This window comes from Nelusetta ayraudi, unplaced genomic scaffold (assembly GCF_046127955.1).
Source record: "Nelusetta ayraudi isolate G7.1 ecotype Tasmania unplaced genomic scaffold, CSIRO-AGI_Nayr_v1 ptg000179l, whole genome shotgun sequence".
NCBI lineage: Eukaryota > Metazoa > Chordata > Actinopteri > Tetraodontiformes > Monacanthidae > Nelusetta > Nelusetta ayraudi.
In genome coordinates this window covers 572934-594801 of record NW_027466228.1, presented here as the reverse complement: position 1 = coordinate 594801, position 21868 = coordinate 572934, and the positions used below count along the sequence as shown (strand labels likewise).

Genomic DNA, 21868 nt, shown 5'->3' with positions numbered 1-21868 from the left:
GCAGACAAAAGGAACTGACAACAATGTAAACCCAAATCTATACATTTACATAACACTCGGATACAAACAAATAAACATGTCGATGCTGTGAAACTACTTTGGAGGAAATGAGACAGATTAAAAAAGTTTCAACACGACCATGACGTCATTGATCGGTGATTCATGACATGACGCCCGATCATGAACGTTTCAAAAAATGCCAAATATCGGCCGATCCGATACAGCCGATAAGATCGGTGTAAAGCCTAGAAAACACACACAGGTGATGAAGTGGAAATGAATAAGTACAAACCTGCTGCACTGCTGTGACATTGCTGGAGGCAGACTCAGTCATGTGGACAGTTGAACGTGTTGCCCACACCTGCAAATACAAGGACACAAAGTAACGTTTAAAGAACTGCATTTATTGTCCTATCACAAAGATGCACACAATGAAATACACATATCCCAAATACCAACATGTCACTGGTTTGTTTTGGTTTTTGAGGCAACGCGTGCTGATCGACGTCTCAGGCTGGACATCTGGAAGAACATAAAGAAATGAATTCATAAACAAAGTAACACACTAATTAAACTGTACATGTACTGTACATATGTGATCTTGTGTTGATAATAGGGGTGGGGCGATACGGCTAACCCACGATTCGATACTGTGACAATATTTGGCCCACGATAATGACAACATCACGACACACGATATCTTCCGACGGGAAGATGAGAGAGGGAAAAAAATCCTTTCACTGCCCCGATTCTGAAAATCAATAAAAAAATGATGCAGACAAAATAAATAAATAAATAACCACGTCCCCGAAATATACGGGACAAAGTGAAGTGCGTCCCCCATCAGTTCATTACGGGACAGGCTTTTTTATTTGCAAATATGGGACAATCGCGTATTTTATGGGAGGGTTGGCAACCCTATCTAGACCACAGACGGAAATTAAATGAGGTTTTGTCATTTTCCCTAAAAAACGGGACAAATTGTGTCCCGGGAGAGATTTTGTCTTTCCCGGGACAGGTGGACAGGTGGTGTTTGGAAAAAAATATTGATATTTGCCGTCAGTGTATCGATTATTTATTGCGACAGAAAGCACAACAATATATTGCAATATTGATTTTTTTTTCACCCACCCCTAGTTGATAAGTGTATGAATAATTGTGTGAATGTTACCGTGGCAGCTGGGGAAACCCTGCCAGATGACTCCACGACGGTCTCCATGTGGTCCAACAGCACAGCCTCACTGAACCACACGGGATTGGACGGGATGTCTGTGTGAAATGCAGTCTCAACAGCTGTTGGTACTGTCTATAAAAAAAGAGGAGAGGAAATCAGAGTCAACTTAGGATAAGTGTTCATTTTTAAAATAAAAAGTTGCACAGTTTGACAAATACACGATTGGGGGGAAAAAAAAGAGGGATGAACAGGTTACCTCAACCTCCTGTCCAACAAGAGTCCATTCAGGAGCAGGTCCATACACTGGCATGTGGACAGGACCTGTCACAACCACTCTGGGAGACACCCTGGGCGATGATTGGTTGTGGCACAACACCCCTGGCCTAGGTGAAGGGGGTGCGAGCTGATGGAGCATGCAGCATGCAGACGCTCCACCAAAATCAGTCCTGAGGTGCACCTAAACAGAAAACAACATGTTAACACATATTTGTCATATCAAATGAAGAGCAAGTAAGGCTGAAGAAGGCAAAACTTACACCATCATAATACCACCATGTACAGCTGACGAAGGGGGAGGTGATCGGCCATATACACAAATGTTAAACCTGGAAGAAGGGTCACATAATCAATTGTGTAATCACACAATTCTAAGAAATATCTGTTAGCACAGTGTCACTGAAGAGAAAAAAATACAACAAAAATATGTATTTTACACACCCATGCGTGCAGCAACACGATGATATACTTGACGTAGCGCTGTTTGTAGTTCTGGCTTGACAGTCAGGCGAGATGGAAAGTCAAGCACAAACCCCTACAAAAAAACCCAAACAAACATAAAAATGCAAAATAAATTCATGAATATTCTTGTTATTGAACTATGGATCATGGAATTACTTGATATTGATAAAACAAAGTGGCGATGACATTCATGTGTTCAAATTTGTTTGTCACAGCAGATAAACAAACCTTGGGCCAGCGGTCCAACACAGTTGCCAGTAGCGCAGCAAAATCCTGGGCGGAGTCTGTTACAAGCCCGTGTTCAAGGTTGTTGCCCGGGGCGAGAACACAAAACCATCCACAAGTGGACAGAGATGTGAGTCTCCCACCACCAGAACAAAAACAGAAAGAAACTCGTGGCTTGACAAAATCACGACCCATACCTTCTTGTCTGGTTGCTGGGCCTTAAGAACGAACTTGCACTGTTTTGTCAGTCAGGAGCAAAACCGGCCATCTTCGCACCCAGGTCGCTGACCAGTACCGCGCCCTGTGTAAATTGACAAAAAAGAAAAATCTAAATATGTTTTTGGAAGATTTATTTGGAATACAACATAACAACACAGGCAGAACATGAAATCATGAACGTGGAAGTACTCACGACGTTCAAAGTCCTTCCGAGGTGGAAAAGGTGTCCAATCCCGTTTTTGCTCCAGGCGTCGTTTCATGGCCAGAGAGCGACGGAATGCCTTGGTGTTCGGCATCTGAACAATGAAATGAAAGATTGTGTCATTTTCAATGAAGGACAATGATAACACAAGTTTACAGAAAAAAGTGATGTTTTCTCACACACGACATCAAAACACAGAAAGCTTTCTGTACCTTTGCAGCTGGAGACGATGAGCTTAAATCAATAAAGCAAAAGAAAATGTGTATGTGTACTCTTGGACCCTAACCCTAATGCCATACAAGTCTATGGGGTGAAATTTCAACTTTGTCCTACAGATATGGGGCCACTTGCTTTTTCGTCAGGAGCCCCCAAGAAGAACCCACGCCAAATTTGGGGCTTCTAGTACTTGAGGAACCCTGAAACCCTAACCCTAATTTCAGCTAACCCTAACCCTAACCCTAACCCTAGTTTCAGCCTTATTGTTAACCCTAATTCAATGCAAGTCTATGGGGTGAATTTTCAACTTTGTCCTAGAGACATGCGGCCACTTGCTTTTTCATCAGGGGCCCCCAAGAAGCGCCCACGCCAAATTTTTGGGCTTCTAGTCCTTGAGGAACCCCGAAACCCTAACCCTAATTTCAGCTAACCCTAACCCTAACCCTAACCCTAGTTTCAGCCTTATTGTTAACCCTAATTCAATGCAAGTCTATGGGGTGAATTTTCAACTTTGTCCTAGAGACATGGGGCCACTTGCTTTTTCATCAGGAGCCCCCAAGAAGCGCCCACGCTAGATTTGGGGCTTCTAGCCAATGAGGAAAAATTTGGAGCAGACACGAAAGGGTTACAGCTGAGAAGGCACTTAAGATCCTCAAAGGACTGTTGCCACTCACTAGACCAAACAAATGGTTTCAATGGACTGGTTAATTCTTCTCTCGTTGCCGGCAGCTCCACTGCCTTAGTGCTGGAGATGAACGCTCAGGGGCGCCGCCAGGAATTTTGGGCCCCCTTCAAAAAAACAAAAACAAATGGGCCTCCTTTGCGCAGCGCTTGTCAAAAGCTTCACATCACTCAAAAAATACAGTATAGTTCAATAATAGTGCTTGAGTCCATCTTGACAGTGTCAATGTATTTTTATTGTGAATTCTCCACAAAGCAAACTCTTAACATTGATGAATGATTCATGAAAAAACACTTGATGTCTCTCGGACAAAGTTGAGCTTTGACCTTCATAGACTTGCACTGCATTAGGGTTTAGCGATGAGGCTGGAATTAGAGTGAGGGTTTTGGGGTTCCTCATGGGCTAGAAGCCCCAAATTTGGTGTGGTGTCCAGGGGGATCCTGATGAACCTGAAAGTGGCTCCATGTCCCTAGGACAAAGTTGACCTTTGACCCTCATAGACTTGTATGGCATTAGGGTTATCGATAAGCGATACAAACCTGGTGAGTTTAAGACTTAGTGACTCTACGTACATGAATATATGGGGTACCCCGTCCTTACCTTGTTCCAACCTTCCCTCCACAAACCTGGCTGTCCAGTGCCGAAGTCAAAGTGAGAGAGAGAACAAAGAAGGAGGAGGGCCTGTGACGCCGCTGCTGATTGGCTCGTTGGTCGGTTGAATGAGCCAATTCTAGAGCTCCCCTCGGTGTCCACACACTGCAAAATATATCTAAGAAATAAACACTTAAATTGAGAAAGAACAGGCTAGAAACAAGTCAAATTATCTGCCAATGCAGTAAGATATTTAGACTTGGTAAGATTTCTTAAAATAAGACGATATATCTAGGCATTTGAAGAATGGAAAAACTCTTGAAATAAACAGTAAAGCACTCATTCCAAGGACTGTACTAAGTCAAATAAACTTGATACTAGCTTCTCAATTCTTTTTTCACGTTTGCTTCTTTCTTAATTTGAATGAAAAGATCTTAAAACCAGACCTATTAACAGTGCAATTCTTCTTAATTTAAGTGTTCACAATATTAGCTTTTTTTTCTTAAAATGAGACAAAGCATCCACCCCCCCTACGCCCATTCCCCCCCCAAAAAAAATAATTCAGCAAACAGAATTAATATTGTCAACAACTATTTATTCACTTAAATTGCTGACAGTGCCTTCACTGCCTTGTAATAAAAACGTCACTAAGGCATTGCATCTTAAAACAACCTCAAGCAATCATTTCTAGAACGCAAGTAACAATTGTTACAATATTCACCGTCATCATTATTGAATATTGATTCAGATTCCCTGACACTCAGTTACACAAAAAAAAACAAAAAAACAGCATGGGGACAGCATATAGTGTTGATATATCCTGATAACATGTTTGTTCCAACAGACTCCCACCCACCCTCAAGTTACAACTACCAGGGGAGTGTATCACTACCTATGCCTAGTACACAGCTCTACTCCCCAATAAAATCTTTCCATTCTGCCATGGTCTTTTTTGTATGAGGCTGTGGTGTCTCACTCATGGATAGTGTCCTGTAGCACTTCTGTCTGAATGACAGAGAGAAGGGTTGCCACACACTTTTGAATATGTGAGGTGCAGGGCATAGTAGTAACCCATCAGATGAAGCAGACCGTCACTCAAGTCTTCCTTGGCAAGCGTGGTGGCGGGAGTGGCTCCAAGACAGATGAGACAGCGGGTCCCATCAAACAGCAACACAGGGGTGCAGAAAGACCTCTTCTGTGAGTACATTGTGGGATCTTCTGTTGGCTAAAGAAAAAGAAGAAGGAAACGCCACATCCATGCATGGAACTATGAAGTGTTGAATGTGAGAAAATGCGAACAAACTTTCACCTGAATGACATGAAGCAGTGCCTCACTGGCATGTCCCAGCTTCTTCGGTGGTGGACTTGGTGAAGGAAAGAGTGTGGGGAGTGGCCTGAGCAGCGCGATGGAATTTTCCACTGGAATAGAACAAATCAACTTTGAGTTCAAAGTTAGTCTTCCTAAAAATGAGTCTTATTAGGTTTGTGTTGATCACAAAAAAAAATCTTATTTTTTCAGCATGAAGAGTATTACCATTCTGCATCTATTCATTCAGCGCAACATAAACCATCCTATGTCCAAGGAAACAGCTACACAGTCAATTAGAGACACAGCAAAATGACTCACCTACATCCAGCGTTATGCGTGGCTTCATCACTTCATTTTTTTTCCAAACACCATAAAATTACACATTGGTGCAGAAGTCTTCCCATCTCTTTTTTTAGTTCATCAATGAATTTTCTGTTGCCCTTATCCAGAATGCGCCGCAGCTCATTCATCGCCTATAATGCAAGTCAGTGTTAAAATCTGCAAAAATGCTTGCTTTTCATCATAAACCAAAACAAGTTAATCACTTACATGATAAAGATCCTTGACACATGGATATGCATCCAGGATCTTTGTTGGCCTTGTCCTGTTCTTTCAGAACATCACTATCAATGAAGGATCTTCTTGCTTGAAACTGCAGGTCAAGAATTTGGGAGACAGCATCTTGGTTGGGTTTTGGTTTCTTGTACAGCTCCTGCAGGGTCTGATAATGTCTGGCCTGTGCTGTCAGACCATCTTTGGCTGATGAAATGGAGGAGACAAATCAGTAAATCAGTCAAATGGATGCAGAATGAAGACACAGTTCCTGGCTTCATTCGGTGCAGTCTTGGTACGGTGGAATTCTCAGCCGAGAGGAAACCAGATCCAAAACATTATGAACAAGAGAGAAACAATAGACCCAATTAGGAAAAAAGAAAAAAAAAAGTGTTATGTTCGATGTTTTCAGAGCAAAGTAGGTAACCAATCACATCTACACTAATAAGGGCCCAAATCCTTTTCCTCCTGAGAAAGTGTTCTGGTCCAGGAAAAAGGTCTCTCAAATCATCACGACGGAGGGTGTGGAGCAAGACTTCATCGATGTTGGCAGCTATAAAGACAGTCCAATCATTAACAAACCTTTTAAACTACAACTCATACATTTTTTTGACTAATGAATTTAATTCAACTTGACAAGTCAAACCAAGTTTGTTTTGTGCCAATTTCTGTTATCAGAATTAATTGTAAATGCAATTCAGTTTAGACATTTTGTCTCAAATTTGTAAAATACTTCTTTTTGAAATCAGTGTCAGCATACAGTTATTTTAATTACTTAGCGGACAAATCACAGTAATGGAATTTTTTTCATACCTACACATGACATACCATTTAAAATTGATACTGTGACATCATCCAGCTCATCCATTATTGGCCCCGGTTTGGATGTCCATTTAATTTCTCCTCATTCTGGCAGGGAAAAAAAAATCATCATATTAAGGTCACAATTAGGACAAGCTAGCTTCCGACTCAAGATCCGTTTTTTTTACAATGCCCACCTGCCATGGATCCCAAAGTTCCCATGCAATTAAAAGTTGTGACACCTTATCTGAATGATAACCCTAGACAGCTCAACGGATTGCTAGTCATACAGACAACAATCAAAATTGGAGTGAAACTTGTAACCACAATGCCTGCAACATGGTGGTACTTATGGTAATAATCATCAAATACCAGTGTTCTTTGTGATAAAATGACAACATCTGATAGGATTGTGCCACCTTGAACTGCAATCAACTTAAATTTTGATAAAAAAACAAGCAAATTGTACCTAAACTACATCTTCAATCAATCCAATTTGAGCACCCTCTACCCCATAAACTAAAGATACTGCAACTACAAACTTGGTAGTACAGTATTTCGTCATGCCACATGTACCAACCATTGCCAGAGCTTATGGAGCAATTTGATGTTATTGTACAGTAAAAATGGAATATTGGAGCTTTCGCAAAAAAAAACAAAAAAGACAAAAAAAACAAAAAAAACAAAAAAACTTTAAGGCTTAATATCTCCAAAATGATACTGTACATATGCTTGATAATGACTGAGGATATAGTCAGGGTATTCCTCAGGTCAACTGTACCAACCACTGACAGAAATTATGGAGCAAAGCAATGTTACTGTGCAGTAAAAAATTGAGTACTGGGCCCTTTTTGCCTGTTTGAAAAGCTAAAAACAAAAAGGAAAACAACAACTTTGAGGTTTAATATCTCCAAAATGGTACATTAAATATGCCTTATAATGATTGAAGATATATTCAAGGTTGTCCTGAGGTCAACTGTACCAACCATTGACAGAGCTTATGGAGCAATTTGATGTTATTGTACAGTAAAAATGGAATATTGGAGCTGTCGCAAAACAAAACAAAAAGCCAACTTTAAAGCTTATTATCTCCAAAATGATACAGTAATACAGTAAAAAAAAAAAAGCATTTAGAAATCAAATGTTTCTAAATGTCAAGTCAGTAATGTCAAGTCAGTGCTTGATGTGTCATCAGCAGGCGTCGGCGGCAGTAATGGGGCATCGGCGGGTTTCGGGCGGAATCGCCAGGCGTTGGGAAGCGTTGGCGGGTGTCGGGGGCTCGTGGCCAGGTGGCGGACGTCACGGCAGGCAGTGGCCAGGTGGGCTCAGTCCCGCAAACGCTGCTTACAGCTTTAATTTTGTATTGCTTTAAAACATTGTTTAAGTTGAGTTTAAATTTACACTATTTTTTTTTTCTTAGCTGCTAATTGTTCAAAAATGCTGATTTTAAAAGTGTGTTTGCACAGTAAATGTTATGGCACTTTAATTCATATGGCAGTACATTTAAAATAACTGGCCGTCAAGTTCCAGGAACTGACAAACTGCACTGAGTTGAGTGAGATTCTCCAAAGGAACTCCAGTATAAATGTGGACTTTACATTCTAGTCCCCTGTGAAGAAAAACCCAAAAGTGAACGTTTTTGTGCCTCACCCTTTCTAACTGGGACAAGTGCTGATGTTAAGTGTTTGCACGATAAATGTTATGGTGCTTTCGTTTATATGGCAGAACATTTAAATTAAAGTGTATGAAAGACTTCTTTTAAATTCATTATTGGCTTTTGCGTATACATTAATTGATTAATCGTGATTGATCAGGTAAATCATGCGATTAAAATTTTTAATCGTTGCCCAGCCCCAGTAAAAACATTTTTCTGGTGCCAGCATTTCGTGAGGCAGAAGTTGATTCATACTTCAGTGCCTTGGAGCGAATAGCTTCGCCACTCAACTGGCCAAGAGACATGTGGCCTGTCCTTCTCCAATGCAAGCGGGTGGGAAAAGCACAGGAGTTGGTGTCTGCTCTTTTCTTAGAAGACAGCCTGCAATATGATGTTGTAAAGGAAGCAATTTTTCCTGCTTATGAGCTTGTTCCTGAGCCCTGCCGGCAAAAATTTAGGAACCATAGAAAATCTAGTGGTCAAACCTTTGTCGAGTTTGCATGGGAGAAAAGCAACCTCTTTGATAAATAGTGTGCAGCTAATGATGTCAAAAATGACTTTGAGTCACTCCGTGAGCTCGTTCTTTTAGAAGATTTTAAAGACTCTTTGCCAGAGAAGGTGGTAATGTTCTTGAATGAACAGAAAGTGTCGTCATTGTCCAAGGCTGCTGTCCTCGCAGATGAGTTTGTGTTGACCCACAAAAATGTGATCTCATCTCCCCCCCGATCGGACAGGCCTTCTGCTTCTCGTCCCACAAGAGCCGAGTCTAGCCACCTCCCCCTTGAAAAGGCTAGAGGGAAGGGACTTCTGGTTTGGCCATAAAGCGGTAGACTGCGCGACACCAGGGCTCTCGACCGTCTAGGGCATGTGTCAAACTCAAGGCCCGCGGGCCAAATGTGGCCCGCCACGTCATTTTATGTGGCCCGCGGTCTGAGTGTCTAAAAATAAATAGGTCAAAAGCGTGCTTTGACCAAAAACTACATTTCCCACAATATCTGTCGACTATGATACCCGCGAAGTGACGCTCACCGCCACTACGCGGTAGTGTTTCCGCATCAATGCTAACGAGTGGAATTCAGAAATAAATAATGATCCCAAAATGTCCAGGAAGCAAAAAGTTGATGCAGATGGAAGACTGTTTCAAGAAAGATTGGAAGGCGAATACTTGTTTGTGCTTCAAGGAGAAAGACCAGTATGTCTTTTGTGTTATGAGGCGGTGTCGGTTGTCAAGGAGTACAATCTGCGTCGGCATTTTGACACCAAACACAGAGCCAAGTACGCCAAAGCTAGCCTTCAAGAAAAGCAACAAATCGCCCAAGAATTAAAAGGCAAACTGCGGTTGCAGCAGAGTGTGTTCACGAAATCCACAGCCAAAAACAATGCGGCAGTGAAAGCTAGCTTTATTGTGGCTGAAAAAATCGCCCACGCCTCCAAATCTTTTTCAGAAGGAGCGTTTTTGAAGGAGTGCATGCTAAAGGTCTGTGAGCAGGTGTGTCCCGACCAGTTACAGACTTTTAAAAATGTCAGTTTATCAAGAAACACCATCGCGGACCGAGTTAAGGAACTAGCAGAAAATCTTGCAACACAGCTGGCCGAGGAGACACGCAGCTACACAGCTTTTTCATTAGCTGTTGATGAAAGCACAGATAACACGGATACAGCACAGTTATCAATTTTTATTAGAGCCGTGAAGTCGGATCTCTCTGTCACTGAGGAGCTGTTGGATGTAGCTGCAATGCATGGGACCACGACGGGACAGGACATTTTTGATGCGGTGGAGAAGTCTGTAAGTAAAAATGCATTGCCCTGGGAAAACTTGGTGGGATTAACTACAGACGGTGCACCTGCAATGTGTGGAGGAAAAGTGGGCTTGGTTGGACTAATGAAGGGGAAAATGCAAAAAATGAACTGCCACACGCCTCTGATAACGTATCATTGCATTATCCATCAAGAAGCTTTGTGTGGGAAGGTGCTGGGGATGGATGACATAGTGACCACAGTCATGAAAGCAGTGAACTTCATTCGTGCGCGAGGCCTGAATCACCGTCAGTTCCAGCTGTTTTTGCAGGAGATGGGCTCGGAGCACGGGGATGTGCCGTACCATACAGAAGTGCGGTGGCTGAGTAGGAGCAAAGTCCTCAAGCGATTTTTTGAGCTCAGGGAAGACATTGCTCTTTTTATGCAGAGTAAAGGAAAACCCTTGTCTGAACTGTCAGATCCAAAGTGGCTGTGTGACTTTGCTGTGTTGTGTGACATAGCCGAGCATCTCGCCCAACTGAATCAGAAGCTGCAGGGACGCAAACAAGTCATCACGCAGATGTCCGACACGATCACGGCTTTCCAGCGTAAACTGGACCTATGGATGTGCCAAGTGAAACAGGACAATCTTGCCCACTTTCCTGTTTGTCAGAGCATGTCAGAGCATGTCAGAGCATGTCAGAGCATGTCAGCCTCATTTCCCGAGACTTTTTCATGTGCTCAGTTGGCTACCAAACTGAGCCGGTTACAGACTGAGTTTGATCGGCGCTTCTCTGACTTCAGAGCACAGCAGTCTGGCTTTGACATCTTTGCCAATCCTTTCACCACTGACGTCTGCACTGCACCCCAGCACCTTCAGATGGAGTTAATTGAGCTTCAAAGCGACAGTGGCCTGAGAGCAAAGTTCCAGGATGCTGCAATCCAGGACTTTTACCATCTGCTGCCCCCTGATTTGATGCCACATCTTCGACGTCATGCTGCCCGTGTTCTGTCCATGTTTGGGAGCACCTATCTGTGCGAACAGATGTTTTCCATAATGAATCTGAACAAAAACAAGCACAGATCACGCCTCACTGATGACAACCTCCATGCTGTTCTGCGGATTGCCTCAGCACAGGACCTAAAACCAGACATTGACACACTGGTAACGGGAAAACGGTGTCAGACATCTGGTCAGAAAACACACAGGTAAGCATTTAAAAAAAAAACTTAATTAGAATATAATAAAATGTAATTCAACCAAGAAGAAGAATAGTTAAACTCTGTGTGCAATTTAATGATTGTGCTTGCATTTTGTTTTGTGTTTGTTATTTTCAGAACATGATCAATGGATGATAGATAGGGGATCCACTTGATGTGTTCAAGGACAGGCTGCATCTCCTCTTCAGAAACCTAAAAACTTGACCAATGCAGTTGTCAACTGAGTCAACCTTTATTTTGTTATTTGTAGTTGATTACATATCATTTATGTGTAGCTGCCGTTGCAATTATTTAGTGTTTGCAGGTTTTATGTGTGTATGCAGACAAATTATTGTAATCAAACTATCAGTTGGATCTGTCATACATGTTCTTAGCAGCTCACAATTGTTGATTCTACAGTAATTAAGACCATTTTAATGGGCTTAATTATGTTATTTATTATGTTATTTTTCCTTATTCACTTGGATAGTTTGATCCATGATTGATGGAGTTATGTGGGTTTCATAAGCTAACAAAAGGATTTATGTTAACAGAGCAACAAGCAAACATATTTTTTCTATGCAACTGTAATGTGCAAGAACTGATATAACTTGAATAAGTAATACATTCAGAGTTATTTAACATTAAGGAGTAGTTACATTTACTTTACATTACATTTAGTTACATTTATAAGTTACATCTGGCCCTTTGAGGACAGCCATTATGCGGATGTGGCCCTCGGTGAAAATGAGTTTGACACCCCTGCTCTAGTGGTTCTGCACATTAGTATAAATAGAGTGATTCTCTATCATTACATCACAGGACGGCGGCACTCTGACAGATTCCATGAACCTGGACACTGATGATCCAGACTCCGGTCCAGATGAGCCAACAGGCCACAGTGGAAACGGGTCAGAGCATGGACTGGCTGCTGAAAGGATCCAGGTAGGTGGCGCTGTCATCCCAAGTTGTGTGGTGTGGAGGATCAGGGCCAAAGTTCCAGATGCTCACACATGTGACTCTGGATTCAGGAGGAGTGTTTGAAGGCTGGACTCCCAACAGTGATTGGCTGCTGAGGACCTCTCAATCACAATCAGGTTTTTTAGTGGCTGTGAGATTGAAAGTGAGATTGCATTGTCCAGGTAGGAGGACAGCAGTCAGCCATGTTTCACCTCCAGTCAACACGCAGTGGTTCACATGAAGGTCCAAGAGGCCTACAGACCTACACTGAGTCTGGAAGTGGCAGTACAGTTGGATCATTGTCTTTGTTGTGTTGTTTGGTCATTGTGATCCAATGTAATGTGAGAGAAGGACGAGTGCAGTTATATTGGAGTGAGTTATTTAGAGTGTAATAGAAGTTATAATGCAGAGTCTGTTTTTATGAAATGAAATCACCTGGCATCCATCCATCCATCCATCCATCCATCCATCCATCCATCCATCCATCTTCTACTGCCGTATCCGGAGTCAGGTCTCGGGGGCAGCAGCCTCAGCAGAGACCCCCAGACTTCCCTGGACCCAGTCACCTCCTCCAGCTCCTCCAGTGGGACCCCAAGGCTTCCCAGTCCAGCCCAGAGACCTGGTCCCTCCAGCAGGGTCTCCTCCTGGTGGGACATGCCTGGAACACCTCCCCAGGGAGGCTTCCCAAACAAGACCCCGAGATGCTGGAACTCCTCCCCCTGAGGCAGGGCCGCCCCACCGACCCAGAGAGGGCAAACCACCTCATATCCAGCATTGATTTATCTGTTGGTGATTAATTATAATGTATCATTTATTTTATTTAAATTATATTTGAACTGAATTGGATTTGTTTGTAAAAGTGAGATTTATTTTCATTGATTCATGTGGTTTATGTTGAGACCTAGTGGAGAAGTGGGTATGGCCTACAGAAGGTTTGAGTACACAAGTTATTCAGATATGGAGAATCCCCATGGCAGGACTTCAGGAGATATATAATCAAAGTGTTAAAGCAGCAGAAATGAAACGTCAGTTGAGGTCAAGGTTACACAGGTCAGAGGTTGTGATGGCTTTTATTGTCAGAATATTGAATCATTGAAATATAATGTTTGAGCTCGTAACAAAGTTAGGATGATATAACATAATCACATAAAATAAATGATCTGGTTTCCTTCTGATTCATTGACGTCCTTCTGAAATCTCCACACAAACATCTGGCAAGCATCAAAACCATGAATTATTTTGAGGGAAATTTCTTTTGTCTTACTTATGATTCAATAATGATTTGAGTTCCCATCACAGGTGTTGTGAATCACTTTATCTTTTCCACATGATTTCCTTATTTAAGATCATGAAGCAGAAATAAAGTCTCTTGAAAAGTATTTTTCACCTCCAAAATGAAGATGTTATAGAAGTCTGAAGTGAGAGCAGAGCAGTGTGTTGTTGATGTGTGGAACCTTCATGCTGAGATGTTCCAGCCGTGGATGATGAGAGCAGAAGCAGTGGTTGTGTTGCTGCTGCCTTCACTGAGCAGCTGCTCCAAGTCCTGCTTCTTCCACTGAGGATTCAGCTCCACCAGTGGCTTCTGGGACGTCTCTCCCAGTAACCACAGAAGCTTGTAGGGAGAAGCAGTCCGCCAGCCACCAGGCTGCACTGGGGTCAAAGGTCGTGACACACCCACACAGTGTTGGTGCGTGCAGCTTGCTGTTTGGCTCCACTGGTTGTAGTTCTGTCAGCCACCACTAGATGGAGCGCTCCTCTTCACTCTCCTCATCCTCACCACCACCTGCAAAGATAAGAAGAGACAGCAGGAGTCAGGACTCACGGTCCTTGAACGCATCATCACAGAGACGTTGACTGTTGATGAAGATGATGGAGTGACTGGTGAGAAGAAGCAGACTCTCAGTCACATGTCTAGTGTGGAACATGTGAAGGTCATGTGACCATGGAGTGTTGGACTGATACTGAGGCCTGATGAAGATGAACTGATCAATAATTGGGTGGTGAACTGAGAGAAGAAGCAGTTTGGCAGCAGATGTTGGATGAATGAGGAGCAGCTGGACGTCACCATCCTCCTCTCACACTGTGACTGGGAACACTGGACCTCTGCTGTGGGATCAACTGGCTTTGGTGCTGGAACCATCATCCAATGGTTCCAAACCAGTACTGACCTCACACTCTGCAGTTGATGGTCACTGCTGTAGACAAGATCCATCAGTGGCTCCTTCACTGATGACTCCTTCAGGGGGTTCATATTCAGGTCCAGCTCTCTGAGGTGGGAGGGGTTGGACTTCAGAGCTGAGAGCAGCCAATCACAGCTGAGCTCTGACAAACTGCAGTCAATCAACCTGAATAGAGAATAAATGATGGAGAGTTTATAATGATGGAGCGTTTTTCCAGGGTGTCATCACTCTGAAAATCAAAGTGAAACGTCGACTTCAGAATCTGACACCACAGAAAATGTCACCTTGAAATTAAATCCTCAGTCCAAAACTAATGTGTGTTGAAATGATGTTTGGTCACATGACCACTGATGACCTGTTTTTCCTTTTCCTTTTTCTTTTTCTTTTTTTTTTTTTTTTTTACTTCAAACATGAACAGAATGAAGTTTTCATATTCTGGATGTCATTTTGAGATGAATCAACCTTCAGTTCAATGTTTATTCAACATGTGTGATGAACTGTGTTTGGTGCTGAAACCATCATCCACTGGTTCCAAACCAGTACTGACCTCAGAGTTTACAGTTTACAGTCTGGACTCTGCAGAAAACCACTCAGCTCCTTCACTGATGAATCCTGCAGCTGGTTCCAACTCAGGTGCAGCTCTCTGAGGTGGGAGGGGTTGGACTTCAGAGCTGAGAGCAGCCAATCACAGCTGAGCTCTGACAAACTGCACCCCTCCAACCTGAATAGAAAATAAATGATGGAGAGTTTATAATGATGGATGAGTTTTTCCAGGGTGTCATCACTCTGAAAATCAAAGTGAAATCGACTTCAGAATCTGGCACTACAGAATAAAATGGGAGAGGGAGGGCGAGCGAACGAGTGCTGCACTGTGGAGTCCATTACTGGCTCTTGATGATGTTGCTGTCTGGGCCCCCTTGCACCAAAGTAGGATTGCGTCATCCAAGATGAGTCACTAAGCCTTCAGCGTTCAACCAATCCACAACACGTGTGTCCAGGCTTCATGGGTCGCACTAAAAGCCATCCAGGATGAGAAGACACGGATCCATCAAGCCAGGTGAAAGCTATCCTGGATCAGTGCGCAATGCTCGCGGCTTCCTTCCATAGACCCCCGTTATGGAGCTGGGATTGACGGATTGGCCATCTTTGACCTCCTCAGAAGCCTCCATGAGGATTTGCGCCTGGGACGGGGATTCAGACTCTCTACCGTCCAGTGTCACAACAACAACCTCATGTTACTCTTTGATGTGTCTTCATGTTTCTATAATAATAATAATAACAATAAACTTTATTTATATAGCACTGCTCATACACAACATGTGCAACCCACAGTGCTTAACAAAATAAAACAAAACAAAACAAAGAAAGGTAATAATAATAATAAGAAGAACAACAATCATAATAATAACAATGAGAAAAAATAAAAAGCTCCACTGCCCCTCCCCCACCCCATACGGACCCACCCCTCCCCACCAACGCACACAGACAAACGCCCACCCCCATATTCACACAGACATTAGATAACACGGCTTGGCACTGAAGAATCTGATGAGGAAAGGCCACTATGGGGAGCCGTCCACACAAGGGGGCACCATGGCCTGCAGCGCCCCTATGGGCAGACCAGGCGTAGCTCCCACCGTGAAGGGCCCCCCATGAGGAAACACTGGCACTAAAAGTATAAAAGGGAGAATAATCATAATGAGAAATAAACCAAATACATAAAAATAAAGTGTGAAACAGTGGCATAAAAATGGGTAACCATTATAAAAGTATAAAAATCAATTGAAGGTAATAAAAGGCATAAAAATAGTAAAACGGCATAAAATTAGTGGAGTAAGAGAGAGAAGAGTAAAAGAAGTCAGTTAAACGGCAGGTTAAAAAGGTACGTCTTGAGCCTCCCCTTAAAAATATCAACAGTCTCTGCGGCCCTGAGGCTCTCTGGCAGGCTGTTCCACTGAGTAGGGCCGTAATGGCTGAAAGCAGCCTCACCATGGGTTTTTTTTTGACTCGGGGAACAGTTAACAGGCCAGTGCCAGAAGACCTAGGATATGATGAAAGCAGGTCAGTTAGATAAGATGGGCCAAGACCGTTGAGACATTTAAAAACTAATAAGAGAACCTTAAAATCAATCCTGAAGCGGACGGGGAGCCAATGCAGCGACTTTAAAAGCGCTGTAATGTGTTCCCTTCCTCTGGTCCTAATCAGCACACGTGCGACTGAGTTTTGTAGTATTTGTAGACTGTAAACACTCTTTTTGGGAAGACCAGAGAGCAGGGCATTGCAATAATCTAGTCTACAAGAAATAAAAGCATGCATTAGCACCTCCGTGTTGGAGATGAACGGGCGGATTCTGGCTATTTTCTTTAGGTGATAAAAACCTATCTTTGTAATATTTTTTATATGTGGAACAAAGGTGAGCTCAGAATCAAAAACAACGCCCAGATTCTTTACAAATTGCGAGGGTTTAAAATCCCCACGTTTTGGTAAAAGTTCCTCTCTCCGGCCTTCAGGACCAATAACTAAAACCTCAGTTTTCTCCTGGTTAAGCTGTAGGAAATTCTCTGCCATCCATGATTTCATATCTAAAATACAGTTTAAAAGGGTATCAATTGGCGCTGTGTCATCAGGAGACACGGCAATGTACATTTGTGTATCATCAGCATAGCTGTGGAAGCTGATGCCGTGTTTCCTTGCGACGTCCCCCAAGGGAAGCATGTACAGATTAAAAAGAACCGGACCTAAAATTGACCCTTGGGGGACCCCACATCTAATTTCATGCATTCTGGAGGAGCACGTATCCATACTTACAAAGAAACATCGATCTGTGAGATAAGAACGAAACCAGTTAAAAACAGTACCTGACAGGCCCACCAGGTTTCTGAGTCTATTTAATAAAATATGGTGATCTACTGTATCAAAAGCAGCGCTTTGATCCAGTAGCACCAAGACTGTCAGCTTCTGAGAGTCTGCGTTACACCTGAAATCATTGACGATCTTTAAAAGGGCTGTCTCAGTACTGTGGTTCTTTCTAAAACCAGATTGATAATTCTCTAAAATATTGTTTGTATTTAAAAAGTAATTTACTTGGTTAAAAAACAGTTTTTCTAAAATCTTACTTAAAAACGGTAAGTTGGATACAGGTCGGTAGTTATTAAAAATGTTTGGATCCAAGTTGCTCCTCTTCAAAAGGGGCCTCACCACCGCCGTTCTAGAGGCAGCAGGGAAAACACCCGTCTGAAGAGAGCAATTGACAATATATAAAATCTGCTCCTCAAAGAACCCATAAAGTGACTTTAAGAGTGACGTGGGAATTGGGTCTAAAAGGCAGGCTGTGGGCTTTACTTGGGAGAAAACTCGACCAAGTGTCCTTGCATCAACTAGAGCAAAACTCTCCAGTGTTTCCTCAGATAAAAGTGGTTGTCCAGATGTGTAGAAAAATTGATTTTGATTAATTAAAATACTGGACCTAATGACATCAATTTTACTTACAAAGTGGTCTGCAAAATCCTCACAGAGGGCATCTGTTGGTGTCTGTACGTCCTGATTAAAATTTGTATTGGTTAAAAGATTGAAGGTAGAGAAAAGAAATCAAGGGTTTTTGCTATTGTTTGTGATGAGGTTTGGAGAAATGGGTTATTCTTGCCTGTTTGACAGTTTTATTGTAAGATTTGAGTAGATGACGAAATGTTTCATAATGGACAGTGTTATGAGAGTTAACCACTAGATGGCAGCCAAGTTCCATGCAATATGCAGAGACATCTAGTGCGAGTTGATGACGTTGGCTTCCGGGTGTTTTACCTGATGAGCACTGTTCTAACCATAGATATATACAGAAGGCGAGATGTCTTATCCGCGCTGCTGGCCAATGGAATCGAACGTCCGCACTGGCGGCCATCTTGCCACAGTCACCTCGCTCCGCCCCTCTCACTCATAACTATGTATTCTTATTGTGCATGTTCTTTTAAATAGCCCTAAATTGCTCTATTTTCAACCGAATTTCGAGCGGTTTGGTTTGTTACAAAGGTTATAAGCATAGTTATGATACTGCATACTTATTAATGATTTATAACCATAGGCTTTCATGTGAAAATAGCAAAAACACGCACACACCCGTATTTAATAAAAACATATATGCTAAACACTAAACTAAACAAACCAGCACTAAACATTAACTCGTAACATTAATCGAACAGCTCCAACAATATCTTACGGATGAAATGTGATCCTACAAGCTTTTGTTTGTGGACAGCTACGATTGCTGCATCCATAAGCGGCACAGAAGTTCGGCATTTTTTCAGTCACCGATTTCCTGTAGAAACCATAATGCATGATGCTGTAGCAAAGCAATCCAATTGTAAATCATTTGCGAATTAAGTTAAATGATATAGAAAAAAAGCTATTCTGTCTCTCCATATGTCAAATTGCTTGTTTTATTTACACCTACCAATCCTAATCCCTTTTATCACAACAAGAAAAAAGACGGACTGTAATCTCAGGTTGTCACTGTTCGACTCTGAATCAAACAGGTGGGGGATGAGATATCAGCAGCTCTAGTTCATTGATCACCGTGTCTCTGCTGCATGAACTGATGAGACTGCGTTCATGCAGCAGCAACGTTATAGGAAACGCACCTCAGCTAATAACTACAACCAACACCACAAATATTGTATGTGAACAAAATACTAGTTTGTCCTGAAATAGCTGTTGGCTAAACTTAACTGAAGAAATGAAAATCTTAGTGGTCTCAGTTGTATTAACTTGTGCAGATAGGCTGCCATAGCACCATTGGGTTTTTTTTCTAATAGAAAGCTGCACTCTCAACATGTTCAACCATCCAGAATTATTGCTACGTTATGAACGTTTGTAAGAAAGCAAACCGTGTGCAAAGCCGTCATGTTTTCAGCGAGATCAGAGTGTTAATGTTTGTTCAGATCACTCACGTTCCCTCACATTCACTACATCAGACCGTGACTGCCTGACTGTGGAAAGATGGCGGCCAGTGTGGACGTTGGATTCTGCGCCGTGAGACATCTAGCCTTCTGTATATATCTATGGTTATAACTAGCGGCCATACAATAAAAGTAGCGTATCTACAAAGATTGCATGACTGTATAAAAGAAAGAACGAAACATGGTGTCAGAAGCGGAAACTTAACGCCGCGGCTTAAGACAGAACAACAAGGCGCTATAAAGGCTGGACGTTTTTTCAATGGAGCTAAACTGCTAAGCTAATACCTGACGAACCATGGCTTTTTCGATTCCTGTACCAGACGCAATGGACATGAAGGGCGACGTATATAACAACTGGACATTCTTTAGAGCACAATGGGAAAACTGAGATAACAACGGAACTGGACAAAAAAGAAGCAAAAGTAAGAGTAGCCACCCTGCTTACAGTAATGGGCAAAGAATGTCACATAATACAAAGACATCTTCACATGTCAGCGGAGGACAGAGACAATCCACAGAAGAATCTGGATGCACTACAAAAACACTTTGAACCTTCCAGAAATGTAATCTACGAGTGCTACGTATTTAACACTGCACAGCAGAGTCAACATGAGTCAACAGAGCAATATGTTGCAAACCTGAGAAAGCTAGCAGACAAATGTGAATTTGGTCCCCTGTGAGATGAATTGATCCGTGACAGATTAGTGCTTGTGACTAAAAATGCAAGTACACAAGCACTCATGTTACGTGAATCAGAACTCACACTTGCCAAAGCAATAGACATGTTTAGAGTCAGCGAACTAGCACAAATTCAAAATAAGATAATAACTGGTGTGGAACAGGAGAATGTACACTTTGCACATGACAAACGCTCAGAGATGTGCCCCTCATTTGCACCTCAGCATAATTACAAAGAGCATATGGGACATGCAAACAAAGATAAACGCCCAAATAATAACCTCTGTCGTTACTGTGGAGCAGTGCATGACAGAATGAAATGCCCTGCATTTGGCGTCATCTGCAAAGCCTGTGGAAAGAAAAAACACTTGCCACTGCAAGAGTGTGCAAACAAGCCCAGCGCAAGACACGGGTGAACTTTCTTGGAGAAGACAGAGTAGAGGAGGAAGAAGAAATGGAAGAGGTGTGGTTCCTATCAAACATAAACGCTATGGAACAGGGAAACAAGAAATGGCTTGTCAACCTCAAAGTAACACCGTACATGACTGAACCAGTATCATATGACCCTAGCCATACAATCACATGTCAATGGACACAGGAGCCACAACCAACGCCATAAGCTTCAGAGATCTACAGCTCATCACACAAGATGGTAATCCAGACATACCAGCCAGCAAAGCCACCATTAAACTGTATGATGGGTCACAAGTGAAACTAGCTGGGTTGTGTCACCTCAAAGCTGACCATGATGGACAAACACACGACCTGAAGTTTCAAGTTATACACACGTCACAAATGCCTCTGCTTTCTGCAAAAACATGCAAAAGACTCAACTTGCTATTTCATACACCACACAGATATGTCATCTACAGCGGTCTCACGCAGCACAACAGGGACAGATATGCATTTCACAACCACCACAGAGGACATCATCTCAAAATACAACAACGTGTTTGTAGGCCTTGGCTGTCTTCCTGGTGAACTACACCTCGAGGTGGACCCCGACATTAGGCCTGTGCATCAGGTGCCACAACGAATTCCCATTCCGCTCAAACACAAAGTCACTGAAGCCATACGATCCATGGAGAAGAATGGCATCATCAAAAGAGTCACAGAGCCAACACAATGGATCAGCAACATGGTTGTCATAGAAAAGCCAGGAAAGCTGCGCACCTGCATTGATCCCAGCGCACTCAATAAAGCTCTACGGCGGTCACACTACCAGATGCCAACAATAGAGGAGATACTCCCAGACATTGCAAAAGCAAAAGTATTCTCCGTGCTTGATGCCAAAGATGGCTACTGGCAAGTCAAACTTGAAGAAGAGAGCAGTTATCTGACCACCTTTTGGACCCCGCTTGGCAGATTCGGGTGGCTAAGGATGCCTTTCGGCATAAAACCAGCTGCAGAAGAATATCAACGCAGGCAACATGAGGTGTTGCAAGGCCTGACCGGTGTAAGTGTCATTGCAGACGACATTCTTCTCTACGGCTGTGGAGACACTTCAGAAGAGGCACTAACTGACCATGACAGAAACCTGACTGCCTTGCTGCAGAGGGCCAGGGAGGTCAATCTAAAGCTCAATAAAAAGAAGCTGAAACTAAAACTATCCAGTGTCCAATACATGGGACATCTTCTCACCACAGAGGGCCTTCTCCCTGACCCAGAGAAGGTGGCAGCGTTTCAACACATGCAAACACCCACTGATGTTAAATCGCTACAGAGATTCCTGGGGTTTGTAAATGATCTTGCCAAATTTCTTCCTCATCTCTCAGATGTGTGCGAGCCTCTCCAACGCCTG

At 42.7% G+C, this 21868-nt stretch overlaps 1 protein-coding gene across 1 annotated transcript; it reads left to right on the top strand.

Moving 5' to 3' along the window:
• Positions 1-9462: 9462 nt before the first annotated feature.
• LOC142881045 (general transcription factor II-I repeat domain-containing protein 2B) lies at positions 9463-11313 on the top strand. Its single transcript, XM_076015077.1, has one exon. The coding sequence runs from the start codon at positions 9463-9465 to the stop codon at positions 11311-11313; it is 1851 nt and encodes a 616-aa protein (XP_075871192.1).
• Positions 11314-21868: the final 10555 nt, after the last annotated feature.

What these genes read in the sequence shown, in the direction of transcription:
- LOC142881045 (XM_076015077.1), top strand. Translation starts at nt 9,463, where the DNA reads ATGTCCAGGAAGCAAAAAGTTGATGCAGATGGAAGACTGTTTCAAGAA.